Consider the following 24384-nt stretch of genomic DNA (forward strand, 5'->3'; position numbering starts at 1 on the left):
TAGCAGCCTTCCAATATCTGAAGGGAGCCTACAGGAGACCTGGAGAGGGACTCTTTGTCAGGAGATGTAGTGACAGGACAAGGGGTAATGGTTTTACATTGGAAGAGGGGAGATTTAGATTAGATATTAGGAGGAAAGTCTTTACTGTGAGGGTGGTGAGGCACTGGAACAGGTTGCCCAGGGAAGTTGTGGATGCCCCATCCCTGGAAGTGTTTAAGGCCAGGCTGGATGGGTCTTTGAGCAACCTGGTCTAGTGGGAGGTGTCCCTGCCCATGGCAGGGGGGTTGGAACTTGATGATCTTTAAGGTCCCTTCCAACTCTAACCATTCTATGATTCTATGATCTGATCCTGAAAAGTATTTAATACTTGAGACATCAGTAGAAACTTCAGTCTGCAGTTGCTAGGAAAATCGAAAGTCTGTGCACAAAAAGATGATGAAGTTTTGCAAAACTTTCTTACCTCTGCCCTGCTTGTGCTACATGTGATACATGGTCACTGTAGAGAAACACCGAGTCAAGACTCATAAGAAAAAGAAAAGATGGATGTCAACAGAAATTTTAATCATGAAGTTAGAAACACATAGCTCTTGGTATGTTTGTCAAGAAAGTTAGCAAGTGAAGATTATGGAACTGAGTCACAGCATGCGCAATCATTTGCATGCGTGCAAGTGACTTTCATTAAAATTGATATACCCAGCCTGAGGAGTCCTTTGTTTTTTAGGTCTGTGCACTTAATGGTACAAGAGTCTGGTTATACATACTCTTTTCTGTCTATAGGTTGCTCAATAGATATCGTGAGCTACCTGTTAGCTCAAGATAAGCTACTAGTATAATCCCATGTTTTATACTGCAGATGGAGAGGGTAGATTGTTTTTTCACCCGTCTTAATTCTTCCTTCTGGCAACAGAACTGCTGTATGCTGTACAGCAATGTCACAGTCATAGATACAGCAATGTCATGCTACTGGCCCTCTCCCATTATTGCAATGTAGAGTAGAAAATTCAGCCTATTTTGCCAACTTTTCACTATATCTCATATCTTCATCCTCTGATGTGTGAGAATTGCATGCTTACCATTCCATGTGTAAATGTCAGAGAACTCCCGAGTCTGTCACTAAGCCAAGTTAATAATTCTGAAATATGGAGAAGATGGGAGTTGGCATAGTTATACAAAATACGTGAGATATAGTCCCAGTACAGGACAAGCTGAATAAAACTATTAGCAGGAGTTATGTTTATCTTCCATCTTACTGTATCATATTGCAGTTTTATCCAATTTAAAGATGACATGCTTGTAAACAGGTCTTTGCAAAAATGTAGTATGTTTGAGAACGCTAACAATAACTGGAACAGAAATAATTTCACTGGCCTGGGTTTGCATAACTTAATTAAATTCTCAGCAGGCTGATTCCATATTGCAAAAATGACTGCTACTCTTGACTATGCAATTTAACAAGAAAAGAAGCATGCTTGTAAGCTTTATTTGTGCTGCTTTTCCAAACTAATCAGGAACAGACATGATTAGGGTAGTTTGCCCTGTTTGTAATCTAAATTAGATGACCTCACAATGACATTGATAACCTTCGTTTTTGCTCAAGATGCTTATGCACAGGAAGAAAACCTTGAAATAGAATTGGTTATCTTCTCGGTCCTCTTTCTGTTGGTTTTTCTGAATTGACTATTCATTACGTTAAATAAATAAAATACATTCTGTCATTTTTGTATATCATGTTCAGGTGTTTGTACCATATCTTTGATCAGCAGTCCTGATCATCATTCACTTGGAAAGCAACATGCTCTAAATATTATTTGAAACCTAACATATAATGAATTTCAGAGTGGTATTTCTTCTGTAGGTTTGTATTGTCTACCAATAAGTTTTCCATAACATTCAGTAAGTGCCCTATTACCTGCTCAATTTATTTCCAAACATGCTGTGTTTTGTTAATTTCAATCTGTTTGACTGCTTTGTTGTAAAGGAGGAAACTGTTTGTTTTTTTTTTTTTTATGCTAAAGTAGTTTGCAGTAGTTACTATGATTTGAAGAAGAGTTTTTTCTATGTGACAAGTGTTTCATGCAAAAAATCTCCTTTATTTTGCAGGTGTCCTCCAAATGATGCAGACTAGAATCGGTGCTTTACAAAGTACTGTTGATAGGTATGCCATTCAGTATGCAATTGGAAAGTATAAGTTCTTAATTTGGGAAGTATAAGTTCTTAATTGTTTTATCATGTTTTTTATTAATACTGCTATAAATAAATTTCTCTTCTTATTTTTAGAATTAGAGTCAAAATTGTTGACCCCTACAACAAAATAGTGTCTCGCACAGCTCAGCTAGCAAAACTTCAAGTAAGTTGTATTGAAAATGTATTTTTAAAAAATATTTTTCAGTATTTCTGAATGAAAATTTCACTATTTCTCAATGAAATTCAGTATTGTGTGTATTTTCATGAGCTACTCTGAAGTGCTTTGTATTGCAAAGTATGAAACTGACCTTTGCACTGCCTAAGTGAGTTTTTGTGGAGATGGAGAGAAGAGGAAAAGGTTATCTGAGTACAAATTAATTAAATTCTCATTACTATTTGTGTAATTTTGGTATTTAATGTTATGGTGCCATTGTGTAGAAGATGCTTTTCTCCACTAAGTTAATGAATGCTTGACTGCAGCTTAGAGAAAAGTCTGGGAATTAATTCTTTCAAAATAGTCAAGGTGCAACCTATGGAGCCAGTTGTGGTTCTGGAGTTTTATAACCCCAGGTACATAGTTGTCCCTGTTTTTTGAATATAAGTGAGGTCTACTAGAGAATGTAGATCTCTGTTAGAGGATAGCAGTGGGAGAGAGCTTATCGCAATGATGATAAGCATCAAACACTTCCATTGCTGTTGTATAGCAGTGTGGATGAAGCTGCAAACTCTTATGCAGTTTCTAGTCTAGGGGCTGGTGGAGCAGCTGCACTCATCTCTCAGCTGAACTTCTGTTATTTTCTACATTACTTTCAGTAGCGGTGAAGTTCAGCAGGAAGCTCTTAACTCTCTGTTCAGCCAGTTTGTCCAGATGCTTCTCCTGTTCTTTTCAACTCCAGCTGGTTTTTTTTTGCCCCTGGGCAAAACTTCTGTGACTTCCGCATGTCAGGTTAGGTGTTGATTTTTTTTGTTCTCTGATGTATGTTGAACCTGTGAGCCCTGTGGAAAGGGCTGCGGGAATTTGCGGCTAAAGATGACGATCATTTCTGTCTGACCTCACAGAAAGTCAAACTGCAGAAGGACGTCTGAGGACGTCTCCCTGAACTTAGGAAATGTTTCTTGGGTGCTCTTTGCTTCCTCTTTGCTGTAGCAGGGTTACATGGATTTTCCTGTGGCATGAGTGTGGCATGCATCCAGGGTCAGCATTACTCAGCCTGTGCCAGGGAATTTGTAGTATCTGACTTTTCTTGGCTGTAAGTCAGAATAAAGGGATGCAGGGTAGAGAGAGCCTGCTAGGCTACCCTTCCTAGCATCCAAATCCACTTACTTACCTCAGTGTAGAAAGAGGAACAATGATTCCAGTTTCTCTGCCAGTGTGACTGTCCTCGGCACGAGAGCTGCTGTCCCTTCTTGTATTGGCAGATACATAGCGAGTGCTTTATGTTGCACTACACTGCTGGAAGGAGCTGAGGGTCAGGGCACTTGAATTATGAAATGAAGCTGGACGTATGGGTTGAGTCAATAGGCACTTGAAATCTCAAGCCTCCTGCTTCCCTAGGATGCAGTGTCGTCGTGTCTCTTTACCTGACTGCCTTGGTTGTTCAGGAAGGGCGGGCAACTCCCTTCCTGGCGGTGGCAGGGTTTATAACATGAAATTGCTCCCAAATGCAAGACTTGTGGCATGGGACGCTTTCAAACTTGCTAACTTTATCATCTGATGTACATTTGGTAGAATAAGTACAAAAGGTAGATGACTGTTAAAAGAGGCTGTGCTCTGTCAAAATCGGTAGGGTTGGCAGGTATGTTTTGCTGAAATGTGCAGTGTTTAAGGGCCTCTTGTACTCGTGATGGTGTTACTTTAGTGCTTCACCATTGATTGCTGTGGGACTGCTCACAAACTGAAGGAATATTTGGCTTGCATAAAGCTGGATTTTGCCATCCTTAATTGTTTTTAATATAGTCTGTTTTTTTCATAAACATTCTCATTGCAAGTTCATTGTCAAACTTCAAATCTAGTGCTGAATTCTAAATCTCTGCTGTGTGCTTGTGTGTATTATGGCTTGCTCTGCTCTTAGAACTTCATGGCATCCCAAGGGAGCAGCAGTCACACAAAGCTTACTTCCTACTTTAAATCATACTGTCCTCTTCTGAGTCTTTCCGTAGTAGATCACAAGCTAAATGGGAATAGTTAACAGCTGAAATATGCAGACAGAGTTTGTCCTTCAGAGGGTCATTTTCCGTGCAGCTCTGTTTAACCAAGTGTTTCTACAGGTTCTCTTAATTTCAGATATCTTGGTGTTTAAAAGTCCTTGTAAAAGCCAAATTTTTAAAACCATTAAAATAATAATTATGTATTTTAAAGTTGTTCTCTCTTTATAATGTTCAGTTGCAGGTTTTATCCAGGTGCTACTAACTAAATAGTAAATGTAGTCTGAAGATAGTGGACTGTTTTGTTGTTCTTCAGGTTTCTGTTACGTATACATTCAATTACATTATGATCTAGCAGATATATGCAATTACATATATGAGCTATGCACTGGCATATTTTCAAGTGATCCTCCCTTTATAATTAAGTCTTCCTTCAATAATTTCTTAAAATTAACTTGAGACTAAAAGTAAGAGGCTTTTTGATTGCTTGAATTGTAGCAATAATGTCTGTTAGTGCTGATACGTTGCTTTAAAATTCAGGAGATAACTTGACGTAACTGCCAGAAATACCAAGTTTTATTTTTAATTTTACTAAAACCAGTGGGACTAACTCAGGCCACTGGCCTCTTCCAAATTAATTCTTGAACAGTGGAATTCATTCCTTCTTGGATGAAAGCACCTCCTTTAGAAAAGCATACTATATCAACTCAGGAAGGGAATGTTTCCTGAATTAATTCAGACTTCTGCTATGCAGGTGGTCAGGTTAAAGGATCTAACATCTATGAACAGCTCCACTATTAGATAAATTTTTTTATTTCTGTTACATGGTCCTCATGTATTGCATTCTCTTACACTAACTGGGAGTTATTAATAAGTTGAACAACTCATGCAAATGGAAATACTTAGGTGAAACAGAATCTTTGTCAAGTGCAAAATGCAGTAGTAACCACTGTGAAGTTAAGAGTGCATCTTCATTGTCCTTGGATTTTTCTCCTCTTTCTAACTCCCTGGACCCGAAACTAAAACTTGGTTTTGCCCTTGTATCTAAATTTAACTTTTCCCATCTCTTACTCAGTTTGATAGTCCTTTTAAAAGATTGTTTCTTGGGATAGGAGATAATGAGCAACAATCAAATGAAAAAGAAATAATCTTTTGGCATGTAAAGTAAAAGATGGTCAGAAGATAACTGAAGTTGAATTCCTAGGGAAAATGTTAGCCAGCGGTACATGATTGGATTAGAGAGTAATTAAATTTGAAAGCAAAGTAGTATTACTATGCCCTCTTATTCAGCGAAGCACAATGCACTGTATAAAAAGCTATTTTTGATTAATCTAGCAAAAATTTAGTTCACAGATATGAAAGTGATATGTGGATCAAGATTTTTCTAATTAAAGAAATGAATTAATATAAACTAATACGTTAATCCCTCAAAGTGGGATAATCCCTGCTTGGTTCTCACTAATGGTAATAGAAATCATGTGGTTAAATTGTCTTAGAATGCTTAGGAAAATTGCACTTCAGACTATGTGATACAGACCCAAAAGCAGCAAAAGTAATTGTGCTTTTGGTAATTTGCCTCAGTGGGGCTTTTTGTAATTTTTTCTTTTTGTTCTTTCTGTTTAATAAAATTAAACTATAAATATTTGTGTTTTGATTGGTTTGTGCTAGTATAGAGAAGAGGTGGACAAGTTGTGCAGTCCACTGAATATTGGTTGAAATGACTCACCTGTGTATGTTTCCATACGTGCATGTTGAAATTAGTTTTCAAGACATTAACTTGAATCTAAAAGAGTTGTTCAAAGTCTGTCAGATAGTAAATACTTTTTAATTGTGTTTTGGTATCCATAAGGTAAATATTTCAGGAGGCTTTGTCTTCAATATCAGGGAAAATAACTCAGAACAACTATGTGTTACTTGTTCTAAATTTCTCGTTTACCTCTCTTGTTAATCAGATGTTGAACTGGACCTGTGACTGTACTGCTTTTTTACCTTCTGAATTGCATTTCTGAATTTTAGTTAAGCCCCACTGACCCGACCCAGCCATAGAGGAACTCTGCCCTTGATGGAACTCTTACTGTTTCTCTGTCTCTATTATTTACTGCGTAGAAGGAGAAAACCTATTTCAAGGTCTTATTTGAATGGAAAATTGTGGAACTATTACGTTTGATTCAGATGTCAGCAATGCTAAATTGGTGTTAATGAAAACATTCGCAGATATGTTTCATGGAAATTTACATATGCATTCATTTAATTTTTTTATCCAAGAATGCAGTGTATTTTAATAAACCTGTGAAAGATTGCGAACTAACAGTTGGCTGAATGAAGGTGACTGGCCTTATGAGAGTTTTGCTGAAAATGAGATTTTACATGTATTCCTACCATGAGTTACTATCTGTAATAACAATTTAGCTTTTAAGTTTTAGTGTCCTCTGAAGCAAGTGCTGCCATTTTGCTTATTTTGGATCAATATTTGATTGGCAAGGCCAACTTCTTAATTTAACTAAAGCTTACAGAGGGGAGGAATATTGAGGAAAGATGCCCAATGTAAAATAAAGCTCACTTTACTAGTAATGACAGTATGATCTCAGTAGCCTGGTAAATGTAATTACCAGCTTTAGAAAGTATTGGTATATGTTGCATAAAATCATGTTAAAAATCCTGAAAAAAAGGGATTTCAGTGTTCTAAATTTCCTCGGTTTTATTCACATTCATATTTCCTTTTTTGGTTAAAATATTTCCATATTTGAGGACTAATATTATGTGATCATTATGTACTGATAATATCCCCTAATGCTATGATTTCTCTGCAGGCTGCCTGTGACTTGCTGCGGAGGATAATACGCATCTTGTATCTCAGTAAGAGACTTCAAGGACAACTGCAAGGAGGAAGCAGAGAGATAACAAAAGCTGCCCAGAGTCTCAATGAACTTGGTGAGTCCTTCTTAGTTATTTGTAGAGGCATTTTTAGGTTGCACTCATATGACACACTAGTGTTTAACTTAAAAGACAAAGAAACCCCCAAGACTTTTTACTAGTTCTTGCTATTTCCTGATTTGCGTTGAGAAATGGTATGGACAAAACTCATTAGTGCTTTCAGTTTTTTCATATGACTTCTCTAGATAAAGGTGATAAAGATAAAGATGTTTAATAACATGAAAAGTCTAGAATAACAACAACTTCTTTTGAGCAACATTTTTTGTGTGAAGCAATTAATTACTTATTGGATTGTGTTTGTATCAAATGCCTTCAGAGGCAGCAGATATATATTTAGCCTTTGGAAGACATTGCATTACAGTAAGGTGTAGTTTGAATTACAGTTTATGTCCTAAAAGAAAATCATTGTCCCTGTGGCCTTTATGAAAGCCATATTTGATACGATATATAGATACCTACCCTAAATCAGATACTGGAAGCATTCTGCTGCAGTAGTGGCTAATTTACCCTGTATTTTATTGGCTTCTAGGAAGAATGATGAAATAGTTCTCATGTTCTCACGTTACATGAGTTATACTAGACTGTTTTCCAGTCTTGAGCTCGCTTGGGTACTTCCACACTGTGCTGCAGCATGCAGCGAGGAACATCTCGTTAGTCTTGGAGATCAGTTGTTGGTGTTGTATGTGGTATCTTGCCAGCTGTTTCTTCTTTGGTTTAATGGTATTCAAATTTCGGCTTCCAAAAATAGGTTGTGGGAGGGCTGAACTATCAAACATTTAGAATTATCCTGAGGTTTATTGTGCATATTTGTCACTACCACCTTTTTTATAGTGTGTAATCAAAAAATTATTAGACAATGACTTAGTCTTATAATTAGCAGATGCTGTGTTGCAAATGGGAAGTTTATATGTTTAATTAGTGTATCAGTTTGACTGAAGCACTTAAGCATCAATTGTACCTTTCTCAGCTAAACATTTTTTTCTAATTTTCTATTTTTTCTCATTTTTAATTTTCTTTCAATTTTGATGTCTCTTCACATCTTCAGGATATATAAAATAATACTGTCTTATAACTACCTCAATTACAAGTCTTGTGGGATTAATCTGAATGGTAGATCCTATTTTAATAATTAGTACACTTTAATGGCGAAATCCGAGATGTTTCTCTTTTGTAATTTTTAGGATTTCTTTCTTCTAAAGAAAATGTCTTTTATTACTCTCCTTCCTCTCTTTTTTTTTTTTCTTTTACCATTTGCAAGAAGTGCTTCCACTTCCTTCTGTTAAAGTGTCACAGTCTTTTGAGTTTTTTGTTTTCAAGTACTTGGTCTTTTCCTGAAGCTTAGAAAAGTCTGAATAATTATTATTGGTATAGATGACGGGCAACTTGTCTCCCTAGGAAGCCCTTTTGAGTTTCATTCTACAGTCCACAGAGAGCAGCCAAGGCTTGTGGTCCTTAATGTAATCCTTAATTAATCCTTAATTCTGGATATTTTATGGCCAGGTAAAATCCCTTGTCTACTGTAATTTCTCTCTCCTTCTCTTTACCCTGATATCTCTTCCTTTCTTCTCCCTTACTTCTCCATCTGCGTCCCTTCCTCATCTTTTGGCTATCTGGTCTTTGTTATCGTCTGGTGCCCACCTTGGCTGGTCTCAATTTTTATTGCCTCCCAGCTGGCCATGACGCCCAGCACCTGAGTGGATGGGAACACTCCACTGAGGAGTGGCCGGTGTGGTGGGCTGGAGGTGTCTGTCCTGTGTGGTGAGGCGGTAGCTTGCTGGGTACGAGGTAGCTCTGTTCAGAGATGAGGAAAGTGCGCAGTGGCTGGAGTCAACACGGCTCAGGGTTCTGCAGTGGGAGTCAGTGGGGAGGTGGTGTGTTGCAGGGAGGCTGGATTTTGGGGTATGGCTGGGCTTCTGGCCTTGGAAAGCATTGGGATGTGGGGGAGATCTGTAGGGTGGAGGTGGTGGTGATGTGGGGCAGGAGAGCAGTGAGGCTGTGGCGGCTCAGAGTGAGGTTTTGGCAATGCTGTGCTTCAGAAAGATGGGAAATGTGATGCAGTGCTCTGTGGCTTCAGGAGGGTGGGAAGCATGGGAAGAGGTACTGGGCACTGGTTATTTGGTGGTCAGATATGAAAGCTTGGCAACGGCTTGGGAAGTGCTACAACATCTGATGGTAGTAAATAGGTGGTAGACATGAGTGGATGTGGAAACCTGGGAGCCCTGTGTCATGCTTGCTTTTGAATTGGGGATCATGGCCAAGATGAGTAGTAATTTGTGTTTTTAACCAGGTATTTCTGAATACCCCTTTTGGCTGTCATTCAGGGAAGAATTCTTCCCATTGTTGTAACCTTTCTGTTGTACATGTGGTGCAGTATAACTTCTGCTTTGTTGAAATCAGAAGCACTATGGTATTACCATGAAGCTTTGCACTTTCTATGCTATAATATACCTTATATTGCTTATAGGTTATTCTGTGTGGAATCTTGGGATAACTGGCCTTTTATTTTTATGTACTGTTACATTCTGTGTGTATGTTTGGGGGACACATGTGTATGTGCCCATTTAGGTATATGTATTCAACATGTATTTCCTCAGCAAATCTATGTTAGTTCACTTACAGCTTTTACTTAGATGTGTCTTGAAGTTTATTTTGCAGTGATGGGAAGAGAGATAACAAAAATATAAAATCTTGGAATTAGATAGAAATGTGGATCAATCAGAGGAACTACAAGAAACAGTAGCTTTTACTGAGAAGGGTTTCTTTACTGGACACTTTAAGTTGCTAGTGTAGTCTGCAGATCTCCAGCTTCGGTGGATGTTGTTAGGATCTTTACTCTGAAAGCGTTTGATAACATTTTCACCATGATCTCTACTTAAAACTAAAGTAGATCTAAAATTCCTCTGTGATGGACTTTCACATTGTTTGAAATTAACTTCCCAGTTTGGCGTTGTAAGAATAAAAACTGCATTCCCTACATAATTTTTAGAGATTAAATGTGATTTAATATGTATATGCATATATATATATAAACCCCAAACTTTCTTCTGTAACTCTTCCACTTCCCAACACACTTCTTTGGGTTCTCTAGTAAAGTAGAAACAGAGCTGTGATAGTCCATTGAATAAGCTATTAGCTGCTTCTCTAGTGATTCTTCATATTATACAACCCAATTCAGCGTATGGATAGGTAAAGCAAGTGGCATATTCAGATATCATGCAGTGCCTAATGCAGTGAATTACATGCTCTGACTATGCTTCTTGGTGAAATATTTTTTAAAGGGAAAAAGAAACATTCCTAATCAAATTTAAACAATAGAACAATAGAATGCAACAGTAAAAAGGTACACTATATACAGTTCCCTTTCACAAAATAAATTCTGCAGGTTTTAAAAAAATCTGTCTTCTATGTGAGTATGCCGAAATTACTGTCAGTAACAGTAGCCAGTAACTGATCAGATGAAGATGAAAAAATTCTTAGTTATGCAGCAAATGGCTAGCTTGACTCTGAACAGGTTGTTAATTCCATCTGTCAGTTACAGAGCTAGCTCTGGACAGCAAAGAATTTATATCTTTTGCTTGTTAAATGCCTATAACTGGTGTCATCATTATTCATATAAATGCCTAGGCTTCTTTTAATTATAATAAACTCCTAGGCCCTATATATGGTTGTATTATAATTTATTTCACTGCGAATGAATTTATTTGCTTGAATGACCTTGTGAGCATATAATACTTGTAGGCAGGCTTTCGCAGCAGCCATAATTTTGCTCTTCTGTAAACTCAGATTTAGTCTGTGGCTGAGCTGTGCAGCCATGAAATGAAGGGGAAGGAGTCTATTGAAATACAGTTTTGAGTGTCTTTAATATAGAAGTTGCTCCAGGACCATAGTACCTTCGATGTAACTTACGAGAAGAGAGGATGGGGGAAGATAGGACTATGACCTTACTTTAAAGCTAAATAATTCTGGAGAAAAGGACAAATATTGTCAGTTATGGAAGTCTAGCTAAAATGGAGAAAACCCTATGCATTGTGCTCTTTATAAAGAGAGAGCAAAGCTTTAGGCTTAACATGACAATAAAAGACTTAAGGGAAATTCAAAGAAATAAAGCTCAATTTTGATGATACTTTTAAAGAAGTGTAGTTTGGATGGAGAAAACTGAAATTAGTGAGGATATGCGTGATACTGGTGAAACACAGTTTGAAAGAAGTTTTTCGGCTATGCCTAGAAGGCCTCTTTGTAGCTGGCCTAATGTAGGTGGTGGTAGCCCTGTCTTCTAAAGTGCACTCCAGAGCTAGTGACATCTGCACAAAGTGACAGTTATCTTGGGCCTGAAAAATTCTCTGGTGGAGGCTAGAAAAAAAATGGACTTAGTGCCTTTCTGAGGTAAACAAGATGTGTCAAGATATCATTTAAACAAGAAAAAGCCTAGATATAGCTGATATGTCTGTTAGAATAAAAATTAGAGGAAATGGGAGGAGGAAAATGACCTCTTGTCTGCCAGCCTTAACAGGGATTGCATTGGTGGGATTCTGTCTCGTCCATTATTGAGGTTTCTCTGTTTCAGTGTGCTTTTCTAGTACTCCTACTACGTATAGTACCCTGGAGTTTCCACTGAAAGGGAATACCATTGTAAAGATTGTGAAGTTATCTATAGAACTACGTCTCTTGTCATCCAGTTTGTGTCATATAGTAATCTAAAATAATGCTTGATAAAGGGAGAGAATTAAATTTCTTTATGAAAATTCACTGTAGTTTTTTACACTTAGTTCTTGTAGTTATGTGTTGTAGTAATGTCACAGGGTCTGTGTTTTCCCCATCATTCAAATTGCTTATGACATTAAATAGAGAAAAATCTTTCCAAATATTTTAAACCTAAGAAGTCTATTTATTTTCTTCTTTGTTGCTGTTAAAACATGGACCGATTGCATAGAAAGGAAAGTGTTCCTTTGTGTGCCTATGTATGTAATTTTATGTACATAAATATTTATAAAAACAAATATAAACAATATATTTGTTTCATTCATCCTAATGTATCTCAACTGGCTTTCAGAGTAATCTCATTGTTCTTAGTGGTTATCTTTGGCAACTCCTGCGGAGACAGATGAGAGTCCAGAAGACGGGAGAGCTTGCTTTATTGAAAATAAAACTTACTGGCTCCTATTTTATTTAGACAACTCAAACTAACTTGACTTCCTTAAGCAAAGAAACTCTAGAACAAATAAGCGATTTGTAGGAGTATAGAATATTAAAGTGCTATTAAATAGTAGGCCACATAGATTTATCAAGAACGAATCCCACCACATTTAACCAACCACATTTTCTTTGTTGGTAGCATAACAAGTCTTAGAAATAGAGAGATCAATGACTGTCTTGTGGTTTGATTTAAATAGGGCTCTGGACACCTTGTGGGACTAGCAGGATCAGCGATATAATCCAGATGAAAATGTTGTGCAATGAATGCAGAAGCTTTGAGAAAGCTGTACCCCAAGTCATCATCATTTGTTCACTGTTGCCCAGCAATATATCAGATGGGGTTTTGTTGAAATCTGTTCTGCAGTTGGCTCATGTTTGCATTAGTGGTTTGACTGATGTAATATGGCGTATCCTTATTAAATTTACAAGTAGTCATCAAGCAGAGAAGAATAGAAAGTATGCTGGGAAACAGGATTAGAATGAAGAATATTCTTAGCAAATTGGAGATAGGTCTTAGCTGAACTGATTTCATTTCTCTTCCGGACAAGTGCAAAGTCCTAGCAATAAATAGTTGTTATTAACAGCAGGAGTAGGAGAAATGACTGTATGGATAACAGTTCTGCAGAGAGGCTTGATAGTTCCTCAGGAATTGAGTGCAAGCCACTTGTTCATTTGTTTTGTGACAGCGTGACTTTGTTGGCATTGAAATTTGTACTGATCTTTATAAGGAAGGGTGTTGTGTGCAAGGTACTTGAAACAAATCTTTTGTTCATGCTTCAACTGGAATATCAAGTCCCTTTTGAGGCACCTCATACAGGGAAGATGTAGGTTAATTGGAGAAAGTCCTAAGTACAGCAGTAATGATGGCTGAAGGTCTTGAGGATGGGCGGTGGGTGGAGGAACTGAAAGTGTGTGGCTCTTTGGTTTGGAAAAGAGGGGTCTGAGAGGCAGAGTAACATTCTTCAGATAAATAAAAGTTTTTCAAATGAGAGGGGGAGTAAATGGCTCCACTGTGATCAAAACAGTAAGTAATGGGCCCAAAATGAAGCAAAGAAAATTTTTATCTAAAATGTTAGGAAAAGTTTCTGCCAGTAATGGTAATTTCAAGGGAGCTGTATAGTCAGTATTTGAAGCTTTTTTAAAAATAGTTTAGACAAAGCATGTATCAGGAGTAGTTTAGATAGACGTGGGTTTGCCTTTAAGCATAAGGACTGAGTAAGCTGACCTGCTACCAGTCCTTTGTTTCTCTCAGAGATGCTCTCCTCCCCCCAACTCTGTTAATAGAAAATGTATTATAAGAAGATTTGGTTTTGGTTTTTGGTTTGTTTATTTTTTTCTCTTTTTTTTTTTCTCAATTAATCAGGCTGCTTGATGTAAAGTTTGCTTCCCATGAGTTGGTTTGTTGGGTGCTATGCCCAGATACCTCTGGGAATATTAGGACAGTGTGACTGGAAAATTCATGCCATCACTTTAGTTCAGCTTCTTCTTATCACTCCTTCAGATGAAATAGTAGATAAATCTCCTCAAAGACCTTCAACTCACCCCTCTGACACAATTACTTCTCTTCTGGTTACTCACGATGTGACTGACATTCAAGTTAACTTCACACAGTTCATCATGTTACTGGTGTGCTGCAAAAATTGACCCTGAAAACTGTTGTCAGTGCTCTCTAGGAGAATGCAGTGAGCAGAAGGAAGGTGGTACTGACTATGTGAATGTAAAGTTGTGTATTGATTTTCCTTTGCCAGGAAAGAAGGCAGGCTATCCATTTCTCAGTGACCCAGCTGTTTTTAACAAAGTTGTTAATTTACTCCTGTAAGTTTTTAATCATAGAATAGTTTGGGTTGGAAGGGACCATTAAAGGTCATCTAGTCCATGAGCAGGGACATCTTCAACTGCTCAGAGCCCTGTCGAACCTGACCTTGAATGTTTCCAGGGATGGGGCATCTACCACCTCCCTGGGCAACCTGTTCCAGGGTTTCACTACCATTATAGTAGAAAATGTCTTCCTTAGATCTAGTCCAAATCTACCCTCTTTTAGTTTAAAACCCTTGCCCATTGTCCTATGGCAACAGGCCCGGCTAAAAAGTCTGTCCCCATCTTTCTTATAAGTCCCCGTTAAGTATTTGAAAGGCTGCAATAAGGTGTCTCAGAGGCTTCTCTTCTCCAGGCTGAACAATCCCAACTCTCTCAGCCTGTCCTCATAGGTGAGGTACTCCATCCCTCTGATTATCTTTGTGTCCCTCCTCTGGACCCACTCCAGCAGGTCCACGTCCTTCCTGTGCTGAGGGCTCCAGACCTGGACACAGTATTCCAGGTGGGATCTCACCAGAGTAGAGGGACAGAATCACCTCCCTCGCCCTGCTGGCCACAGTTAATATTTGGGAATGATGATGAATATTGTTTTGTGTTTATCAAAATAATAAACACTACTGGTTGGTATTCAGGAAGCAACAGTTCTAATTTGTTGAAAACTTAAATAACTCATTTTAGTAGTAATGTTCATACTTGTTTGTTTTATAGTGATTATATCATCCATATCTATTGCAAGTTGGAATTATCTGTACCTGTTGTTACCACAGTGTGCCTTATTAATTGGGTATTATAACAGTGTAAGTAATCTGACTAAAACAGAGAGATTTATTCTGAAGTGATTGCATATTGGCTGACTGTAATACTGTCCTTCAGGTTAAATACTGCTGTATAAAAACTATTACATTTTGACTGCTGCGGTTTTTGAAGTAACATTAAATCTATGTTATGTATGTGTGCACAAGTATTACTAAATTTGCAGTGATAAGCTGTCTGAACACCTACCTTAGATACTATGGTAGCTATCTTTCACTGCTGCCTTCTTCCCATATCATATTCAGCAATGAACTTAGGTCGTTGCTTTCTGTTCTAAGCAAAAATTTAGTGTACGATTGCCAAGCCAGATCTTGTGTTGAATCAAACTGCAATTAAAGTGAGGAAGGACTTGGTTACTGTCAGGTCACTGAGTTCCTTCTCTGCTAGTACACAGAGCAGACAGATTTGTTGATATTAATATTGCTGTGCACAGTTTCTCATAAGAATCAACACACATCAATCTGGAGGGAAAAGTTGCTTTCATGGTACTTTTCCTTAGGGATTTAGATGCAGTACAATTTACTGCCTTGTGCAAGACCTAGTGTCCTCTAAAATAATATAGCATATGTCTGTGTGGCACAATGCATTGTTCTCTAGGGGTAACTGAACTGATTTGATCAATAGGAATTACACGCCCATGGTAGCATGATGCTTTGCCGGGGTAGTTAGTCCTGCTGAGAATGAGTGAATTGTATTACTGGCTCAGAACCATCTGAATTATTTTTGAAAGCCACTGTTTCAGGTGGTACATCTGCATCCGTAGTAAGTGCAAATATCTTGCGAAAACATTTTTCTTCTGTCCCAGGTGGTGTTAGCAATAACATCGCCAGACCTCCGCTGAAATTGTTTGGGCTGAAATATTCTATGCCTTTCTGTAGTTGAGAGTAATCTCCATGTTCTTTAATTTCATATCTTTCCTTTCAGTTGTTTTTTTATTTTGTTTTGTTTTTCCTGAGGCTCTGTTACCATAAGATGGAAGATTTTGCAAAAAAGTTGTTGTGCAAAGTTTTATTTGTAGTATTCCAGGCCAAAAAAACCCTCTCTGGTGGGAAGATTAAGCAGACATACTAATAATTTAAAAGCTTTAATATTTATAGCTTTAAAATGAAGGGTCTCGAACTGTTTGGAAACTGAGAACTCATTTTTATATAAAAGCTCATTTTTTCCAAAAGCAGACTTACAAAGTATTTAAAAATAATGGGAAGTTCTTCACAAACATGAAGCCAGTGTCACATGTGAAATACATATAGAATACACTGTCTGAACTGCTTTTCTTCAGCATCTCTGGTAAAAACTGTAAATGATGGCCTGTTGTTCTAGTTACATTGTGATTAACTGTAGTGCATTTAATCACAAAATAATTGTATAATATATAATAAATAGATATGTACCAGATACTATGTTTCTCATGAATAATATTGGTCATTCTGTAAGTCAGATATATTGCCATAAAATAATTACTCTTTATTTTTAATGTGATAATTTTGATAGAACCATTCAGCTTACATTCATACAACAGAGGTAATTGAAGTTATTTTATACATTGATAAAGAAAAAAAGCGTATTTGTAATGCTTAGATTTACTAAGTTTAGAAAGATTCTGGTTTTATTAATTGATCCATGTTTTCAAGGAAAGGAGTGCCATGAAAGCCATGGATAGTTAGTGCTAACAAAAAAAAAAATCCTCTTGGTTACTAAGAAGATCTTGATATTTTCTTAGTGTTGTTCCTGGCTTCATGTCTGCCAAAGTCACTACCTCATTTATTGTAAATTAACGTGAAAGAAAGAGCTAGTCAAGTTTCTGCTGAGTTGTGTTATTTCATGAATTATGCAGTACAACCAAATATTTTGTGTAATGAGTGTAGAAGCCGGTCTTTGTTTTCTTCTGTAGTTGCTATACCACCCACTGACTTTTTTTTTCTCTATTTCAATTATGCATACAACAATCTTGTTCTAGACTATTTTATTTTATGGCTGTCTTTATGGCTATATCTTTTATAGGCTATCTTTACCTTTTATGCAGAGTTAAGGAGCTTCTGTGGATATTAATTTATTTCTTGTTGGCTTTTGAAATAAAGAAAAATCTTGATAGTATGTAACAAATTCATTAATTTGATCTATTAACTTTGAGATACTGAATTAATGTGCATGTAACAATGACTTGCAAAACTTAATAGAATTTTCTATAGAATTAGATAGAAATATTAGGAATATTTCTATTAGAAAATAGAATAGAATTAGTAAGAGGCTAAAAGTGTAAGACCTCGGTATCCTCTTTGAACAAGGCACACAGAACATACAGATTTTACCATCATATTGCATTTTGCTGTGATTAGGATTCCTAGCTTGGAAACCCTGTGTTAGACGAAGTGTTTTATGTAAATAGTTGGTATGTTTTACTTAATCTCTGGCACACGTTCTTTTTCTAACCTTTTTTCATAGAAGACACTAAATAATTTCAGGCATGTGAGAGAAAAGACTAAGTTTTAATTCATACAAGAAAAAAAAAACCTGTTGGAATTTTGTTTTTCAACTTAACCTTTAAATTAGTAGGGCTCAAATTTATATTTCCTCAGGTTTTTAAAAGTTTGGTTTCTCTTAAGGTAGCTTCATTGTAGTTTCATTGCTGTGTCACTGTTTCCCGAAGTTGCAACTATTCTGATATCTTGAAATTTAATTTTCTTGATGCATAACAGTTTTAAAAAATTATTCTAGGTATAATTCTAACGCCGGGATTTTTTGATGTCTAGTTTCCTTTAAATGACCACAAACATGTTTCAAATTTGCCATATTGAATGAATTATGAAACCATTTTTTCATGTTAGTATTAAGCTGATTTCTGGTTTTGATGAGATTAGTCTTTTAGCTATAGCTACTCGAAGAATTTGATTTTGCTGTATTATTAATAATTTGTAAATTTTAGTGTCGGGTATATAGACCTTGTTGGAGGGTTGTGTATCAGATATTTTTAAATGGATTGAGTATTCTGCTTTCTATCTTGAGGTGTTAACCTGCTCCTGAGAGACATGTTATTGATATCCCATTAGCAAGGCTGTGCTAGAAGTTAATTACAGTGTGTTCAAATTGCCTTTGCTGTAGCACATGGAGTATTTCTAACAGTTTTTATCCTGATTCCAGGCCCATCAAAGACTATTTTCTGTCTTTTGCTCTTTCTTGCTCCCCGTTACAGGTGTCCACACCTTTTGTTCCTTACATTTCTGGAAAGATTTCTCTTTCAACCTCCTTGTCATCTGTTACTCTGAATCTGATTGCTACTATTTCATTATCAATATCAATTATGATTATTATTGTCATGATATAATGTATAGAAGTTTTTGTTGTAGGCCAGTATTACACAGAGCTAGGCTTCAGCTGGTACAGAATAAAATCTGGGGCCCGAAAAATCTTGATTTATTTGCTTCTAACAGTTCAGAGGACGCCAGTGGGAAAGAAATGATAGTGGACAAGAACTAAGGAAGGGGAGGGGAATTATATGACGGACTACCAAAAAGTGTGTTCTGCTAGGAGAGGAATTATTGTCAGGACAGCAGAGTAGCTGCTCCAGTCATGCAGCTGGTAAGTTAATATGCATTTAAACCTCTCTTGTACTGTCAAGTGCATGAGGCACGAATAGTATTTTCCCTGGTAACACTTTCAGTTTTGTGTTCGAGATTAAACAAGTACTTCTTATTTATTTAAAATACTGAAACTACAGTGTTTTCCATCTGTTTGGTAAAGTATCAGATGGTCTGGGGCTTTGAGAGCCAGAGGATATTATCTGGGGTTTGTAGTCCCACCTGGGTAAGGCTGAAACAGAGGGGCCTGGGAATTTTGAAAGAGGAACTGATTAAAAATGAAGACCAGAAGGAGTGATGGAAGAGGGAAGTTGTGGAAGAAGGTCTTGGTAATTACGCTATCCTATCTTTTCTCATTAATAATTTTAAATGTAAAGGCCAGGTCTCATAAGATGTTTTTTTTCCAGTTTTTGTTTGTTTGTTTTGCAATTAGTGAATTTAAATGTGTGACTCTAAACTCTGAAAACTATATTTGTATTCTGTTTCTCTAATTACAAAATTTCCTTTCTGCTGTCTTCTCAAAGTATCCCTATAGAACAGAGAGGAATTATACAAAACCTGTTTCTATTTTGCTGTTAAGCAATACTTGTTCCCCACCAGAAGGATGGTATCCCAGCTGGTAAGGGTGTTTGGACCTTGCTTTTGCTTTACCCCTTCATTTTAAGGGTTTGAACAGTAAGTATTTTTGTGTTTGTTAGCTAGAATGTGTCATGAGAGCAGAGATATGAAAGGATTTGGAAGAACCAGTAACACAGATGATCTTGTAATTGTGAATCCTTGTGTTTAGCCAAATACAGGATAAATGCAACTTCAGAGGGGTTTTTTTTTATTATTTTTAATTACTTTGAAACAGTTACAATTGTGCAACTAGTACAGATCTTAGGGGATCTTTGGGTTTTGAGACAAAGTATTCTGTAACCGGATAGTCATGCTTTTTAAATAGCACTATATAATTAAAAGTAGAAATGAAAGCTATGGGTTTCTGTTTCCAGGTGACATACAAAAATTATCAAGACCCGAAGTTTTCTGCAAGCTCTGTCTGCCTTTGAATCTACTAATTTTTTGTGCGCTGACTTTAAAGGTCTGTATTAGTTAAAAAATAAAATAAAATTGTGCACACCAAAGATAAGAAGAGCTTAAAAGAATAACTTCTGGCTGAGAGGAGAGACAGAGTTTAGCTGTGAATCTCTGAAATATTATCTTTTTGCATCTTGTAAATTATCAACACGTTGTAGAGAGTAAGAATAGCTGGTGAGAGTTTGAAAAGAATTTGTAGCATCTTACATATTATATAAACAAAGGAAAAGGTATCTAATCACAGGTGTCTGTGTATGTTCATGAAGCGAAAGGCAAGTTGGATTACATAATTTAAAATAATAAGTGAACACGGGTATTGGCAAAGCAGAGAAATGTCATCTCTAAATTGTGTGGTGGTGTATTCTCACTGTATTTCAATAGGTATAAAAGTTCAAGTAAACAGTTAAGAGCTAGGACTCGGAATACATATTATAAACAAATAAGTCAATGACTAACAACTAGTATGGAAAATTCAGTTCTGTAGGGTTTGGCACCATTTACAGCTTGAATGATACATCTAAAAGAGCAGTTTTCTGTTCTGCTGTGTGGGGGTTCTACAAGGAAATGGCAATTTTACATTTCAGGGAGATCTGTATATGCATTGTTGAAGCTCTGGTAGGAATTGACATTTATAACTTTCTCTCTTCTCCTCTTTCTTTCCTGAGCATTTACTTAATTGGAAGTTCAATAGTGAACTGCAGGCTAGTTCTCCCAGAACCAGAGTAATGATCTCTAAGGTGATTAGACTCAGTGGTTTGAGTTCTATAGATAATCACTTCCCCATAGGAAGGTGTGGAGAAATGTCACACTTATTTTTTCTAGGGGAGTTGGCTGAGGGTAGCTGGAAGGATGTGTGCTTCCTTTTGTTTGTCTATGGCCAATGGTGAAATCAGTTGTTTAGTTGTCAAGGAAATAACACTGAGCAGTAGTTCATAATATTGATCTTTTTCTTTCTGCTGGGACTGGAGCATTTATTAGTGCATAACCTGGTGGTTGTACTGAAGACGAACATGGTTAGTTCAGAAATAACACTTCAGTATTGTGTAAGTATCTTGAGAAAACAGAGGGTTTTTTCTTTTTGAACAATCAAATTCAGAAATAGTCAGAGTGAGAATAGAAATGGATGAAATGGACAGGTAACTTGTGATAATCAAGGAAAAGTAAGCCTTTGATTAGAATGCTCACTAGAAGATCAGATAACGGTAGTAGCAAATCAAGTTTGGAAGATGTCATTGGGTGTAGTGTATCTGTAAATGCATATAGATTAGAAAGCCAGCTAACAAAATCAAAAATATGTTACTTTAACAACCCACTGCATTAAACCAGAAAAATGGAAGTGTTGCTGTCTGAGGTCTAAGCATGTTTCTGAGGTGTGGAAGAATGGTGTTGGGAGCCTAGACTTTTTGTCCTCTAAGGCCAGCTGTAGAAAATCACCAATTTCTAACACAGTAGTTATCAACAAGGAGAAACATTATTCTGGATTCTCTTATAATAAATAAATATACTGGATTTGGAAGTCACTTGTTGTCAGAGTGGGAAGTTGTGATGCGTAGGGCAAACTGAGAATAGACCCAGTGTTTAATGTTTCATTTTAGAAAGAGTTAATTTTCCAGGACAGGGGATCTTCTGTTCAGTAGTTTGGACAAATGTATAAATTTATTTAGGCAAACTTAAAAGTCGAAAGCTTATTGAGAAGTCTGTATTGGATTGTGAATTATTGGCTTTTTGGCAATCAAGAAAGAGGGTAGTCCTGGCTAATGGCCTGTTGTAATGTAGTGACAAAGCAAAACCAACTATAATTGGAAAACAATATATAAACACAACTGAATGCATTACAAGTGTAGAGTATAGATATGATAAATTTAAAATATTGCAGAAAAAAATCCATGGCTGGCAGGAACCAGAAAGACAGCTATCATGGAATAGTCTTATTGATATACAGGTTTCCAGATTGTTCATAAAGATTTAGAATAAGAGGATTTTTCAGTAATTGCTCTTGCTTTATTTTTGGAGGCAGGGTAATTTGTTCTTCCATAAAGTAAGGGTACCTTCTTATCCAACAATAAGTAAAGAGGATGTTATATAAATGTACTAACTTCCCAGAACCATTTGGTTTCAACTCCTTACTGAATGGGGAAGGGGAAAGTCCAACTTCTGTTGTTCCAACTTTGAGAAGGAGAAAGAGGGTATTTCTGTTGAAATCAGTTGACATAAAGCTGCAGTAGAAAAATAGTAGAGAAGTTGAATTCATTTGAAAGAAGAATTCAGGGCTGTAAAGCTGAATTAATGATAGTCAGTTACATTTTTATGGAAAATATGTGTTGTCAAACAAATTTGTGTGTTTTGATTACTTAGTTAATTAAAGAAATTGTGTAGATGCATTATAGATTTATTTTATGTGCATAATCTACAATTTAGATGATTTAAATCTCCCTTAAGGTATTGTTCCCCTAAGTATGTATTTAAATAAGCCATCTTCTCACCTCACAGTTACTGTACATTCTTGGTAGATAATTTTGTTACTAGGGGAGCTGGAAGAGAGGAACAGAGGTAAATAAGGTAGTGGTAGTTTTCTATGGCTGTACATCTCAGATTAAGGCAGACTACTGTACGAGAAGCAGCTGTGAACGGGCAGAGCACTTTGAATGTTCAACGCATACACGTAACATGCTTTTTAAATAAAAAAAAAGAAAAAACTATGATCTCTGTTTTTATGAATATTAAAATATGTTACTAAACATCTGTAAAGCATTGAAGTTGGACTGCATCCATGCTGGGATTACTTTACCAATATTGTTTCTGTTCTAGCGTTCATGCAGCTATGTCAGGCAGATCTGTACTTCTGCAAACAGTACAGGGAATTGTGTGTACAGATAAAAACATAGTTTTGTGGATACCTGTGAATAAATGCAATTATACATCTCATGTCACAGTAGGAGATTAAATGGTCTCTTTTTCTTGAAGAAAAAGAGACGTCTACCACTGTAGAGGTGCATTCATGGGGAGAAAATAAAGGGTCACAGAAGGGCTCTTTGATTAGCAGGGAAAGAAATGGCAAGAGCTAAGGACTGGAAAATGAGGCCTGGCAAATTCAGAAGTACAAAATAATTGAAAAAATGAGATTGTGTACACAATTTTGTTGTAATTCCTCAAGTAAATACTAGTGGTTCAAATCTTAAACATAGTAACCAGTTTTATCCTGTTCATTTCTAATTAAAGTGTGAGCCAGTTTAGGTTAAAAAAAAATCTAATCAAATAGCTATGAAAAAAAGACTGAAGTCTAATCTTTGTTCAGGTCCTGGATGGGAGCCAGTATTCCTGAAACTGTCACTTCTGCCTTGCCTTAGAGATCAGTGAAGGTGTTGCTGTATGTAATACAAAGTAGTGAGTAGTGTAGAGTAAGGTATAATTCTTACACATAGGAAACAGCTCTAAAAACAGGCTGTTTTTACAGGAGTAGTTGTTCCTCTTTGTCTCCCAAATCACGCATGTAACTTTCAAATATTAGTTTCATCAGAAATTTTATGGACTCTTCTCAGTTATGGTTTGAAAAGTAAAGTAGTCCAGTCTTTTTATTTGTTTACCATTCAGGTCCAACTTTCCGTTGCTCACAGGCACCAAATCTGGTCACTGGCTTTGTTATCTGAAAGGTAGACCGACCCTCTTCAGCTGAAAAACCCGAAAGTCTCATATCTCTTTTCATGTCATTTCAGGGAAAGATGTAAAGAAAACCTCATTAAGAAAAGGAACATCCTATTATTTTGAGAACGTACTGTTTCTATAGCAGATTGTGTACAGTTCCAAAATTTTCCCCTCAACTTTTAGCTGACCTAACTTGCAAACTAAAGATGTGGTAGAAACTTGAGATTTTGACTGAAACAAAATTGTGACGTAACAAAAACTCAGTGACCGAATCAGAAGTTTACTACTTTCACTCCACTTTATTTAAACTGCTTCTGGAGTCTGCAGTGTAAGCTGTACAACTGAGGCAAGACTTGTCAGAAGCTTCTTGAATGCATTAATCTTTTTAGAGATGTCTTTAAGTTGTCTTCATATGCACTTTTTTGTCCTTTACCTGTGTTTGATACTACTGCAGATGGCCTGTGTAGCTCCACTTTATATTTATGGGCATATAACCTCATACAGTCAAAATTATTGAACTTAAATGTTTGTTCCCATTTAAACATAGAAAATGAAGTGATTCACTCAATTCGGAAATTTCTTATGATTTGATGTTTGCTTGTAACTCTTCAGAAGAAGAATTTATAATTCAACTAACACTCCTGTTTTTGTTACGTGCAAATATACTCCTAGAAAGTCTGTTGTATTTGGGAAAAAAAAGTCTGTCATGAAATACCTTTCTTACTGACTGCAGTAGGAACAAATACATATGCTAAATCTTCTTATTTTAGCTATATTGTACTCCATATAGATGTGAAGTATTTTGGCAAAGCATAAAAAATGAGTTTTCCATGAGAGTTCTTTTTGGGTTAGCTATTTAGTGTGTGGAAGCCACTGTTGCTGTTATTGAACCACATAACTTGGTTAAAACCTTCGCTTTGTCCACAAATTCTTTTCACATCTTTTGTTTTGTTCGTTCTCATTCATTGATAGATCTCACTTACTAGCTATTAGAGCTGTTAGCAGG

General features: G+C 36.6%; 1 protein-coding gene across 1 annotated transcript in view; it reads left to right on the top strand.

Annotated features, from left to right (window-relative positions):
- The window catches only part of COG5 (component of oligomeric golgi complex 5), a 194602-nt gene that overhangs the window by 4756 nt on the left and 165462 nt on the right, over window positions 1-24384 (top strand). Inside the window, exons 4-6 of the mRNA XM_074168160.1 lie at window positions 2101-2155; window positions 2278-2347; window positions 7140-7260. Of these exons, the coding sequence (XP_074024261.1) occupies window positions 2101-2155; window positions 2278-2347; window positions 7140-7260 (246 nt within the window). The remainder of the gene's footprint in view (window positions 1-2100; window positions 2156-2277; window positions 2348-7139; window positions 7261-24384) is intronic.

The sequence above is a fragment of the Numenius arquata genome, chromosome 2, assembly GCF_964106895.1.
Source record: "Numenius arquata chromosome 2, bNumArq3.hap1.1, whole genome shotgun sequence".
Taxonomy (NCBI): Eukaryota; Metazoa; Chordata; class Aves; order Charadriiformes; family Scolopacidae; genus Numenius; species Numenius arquata.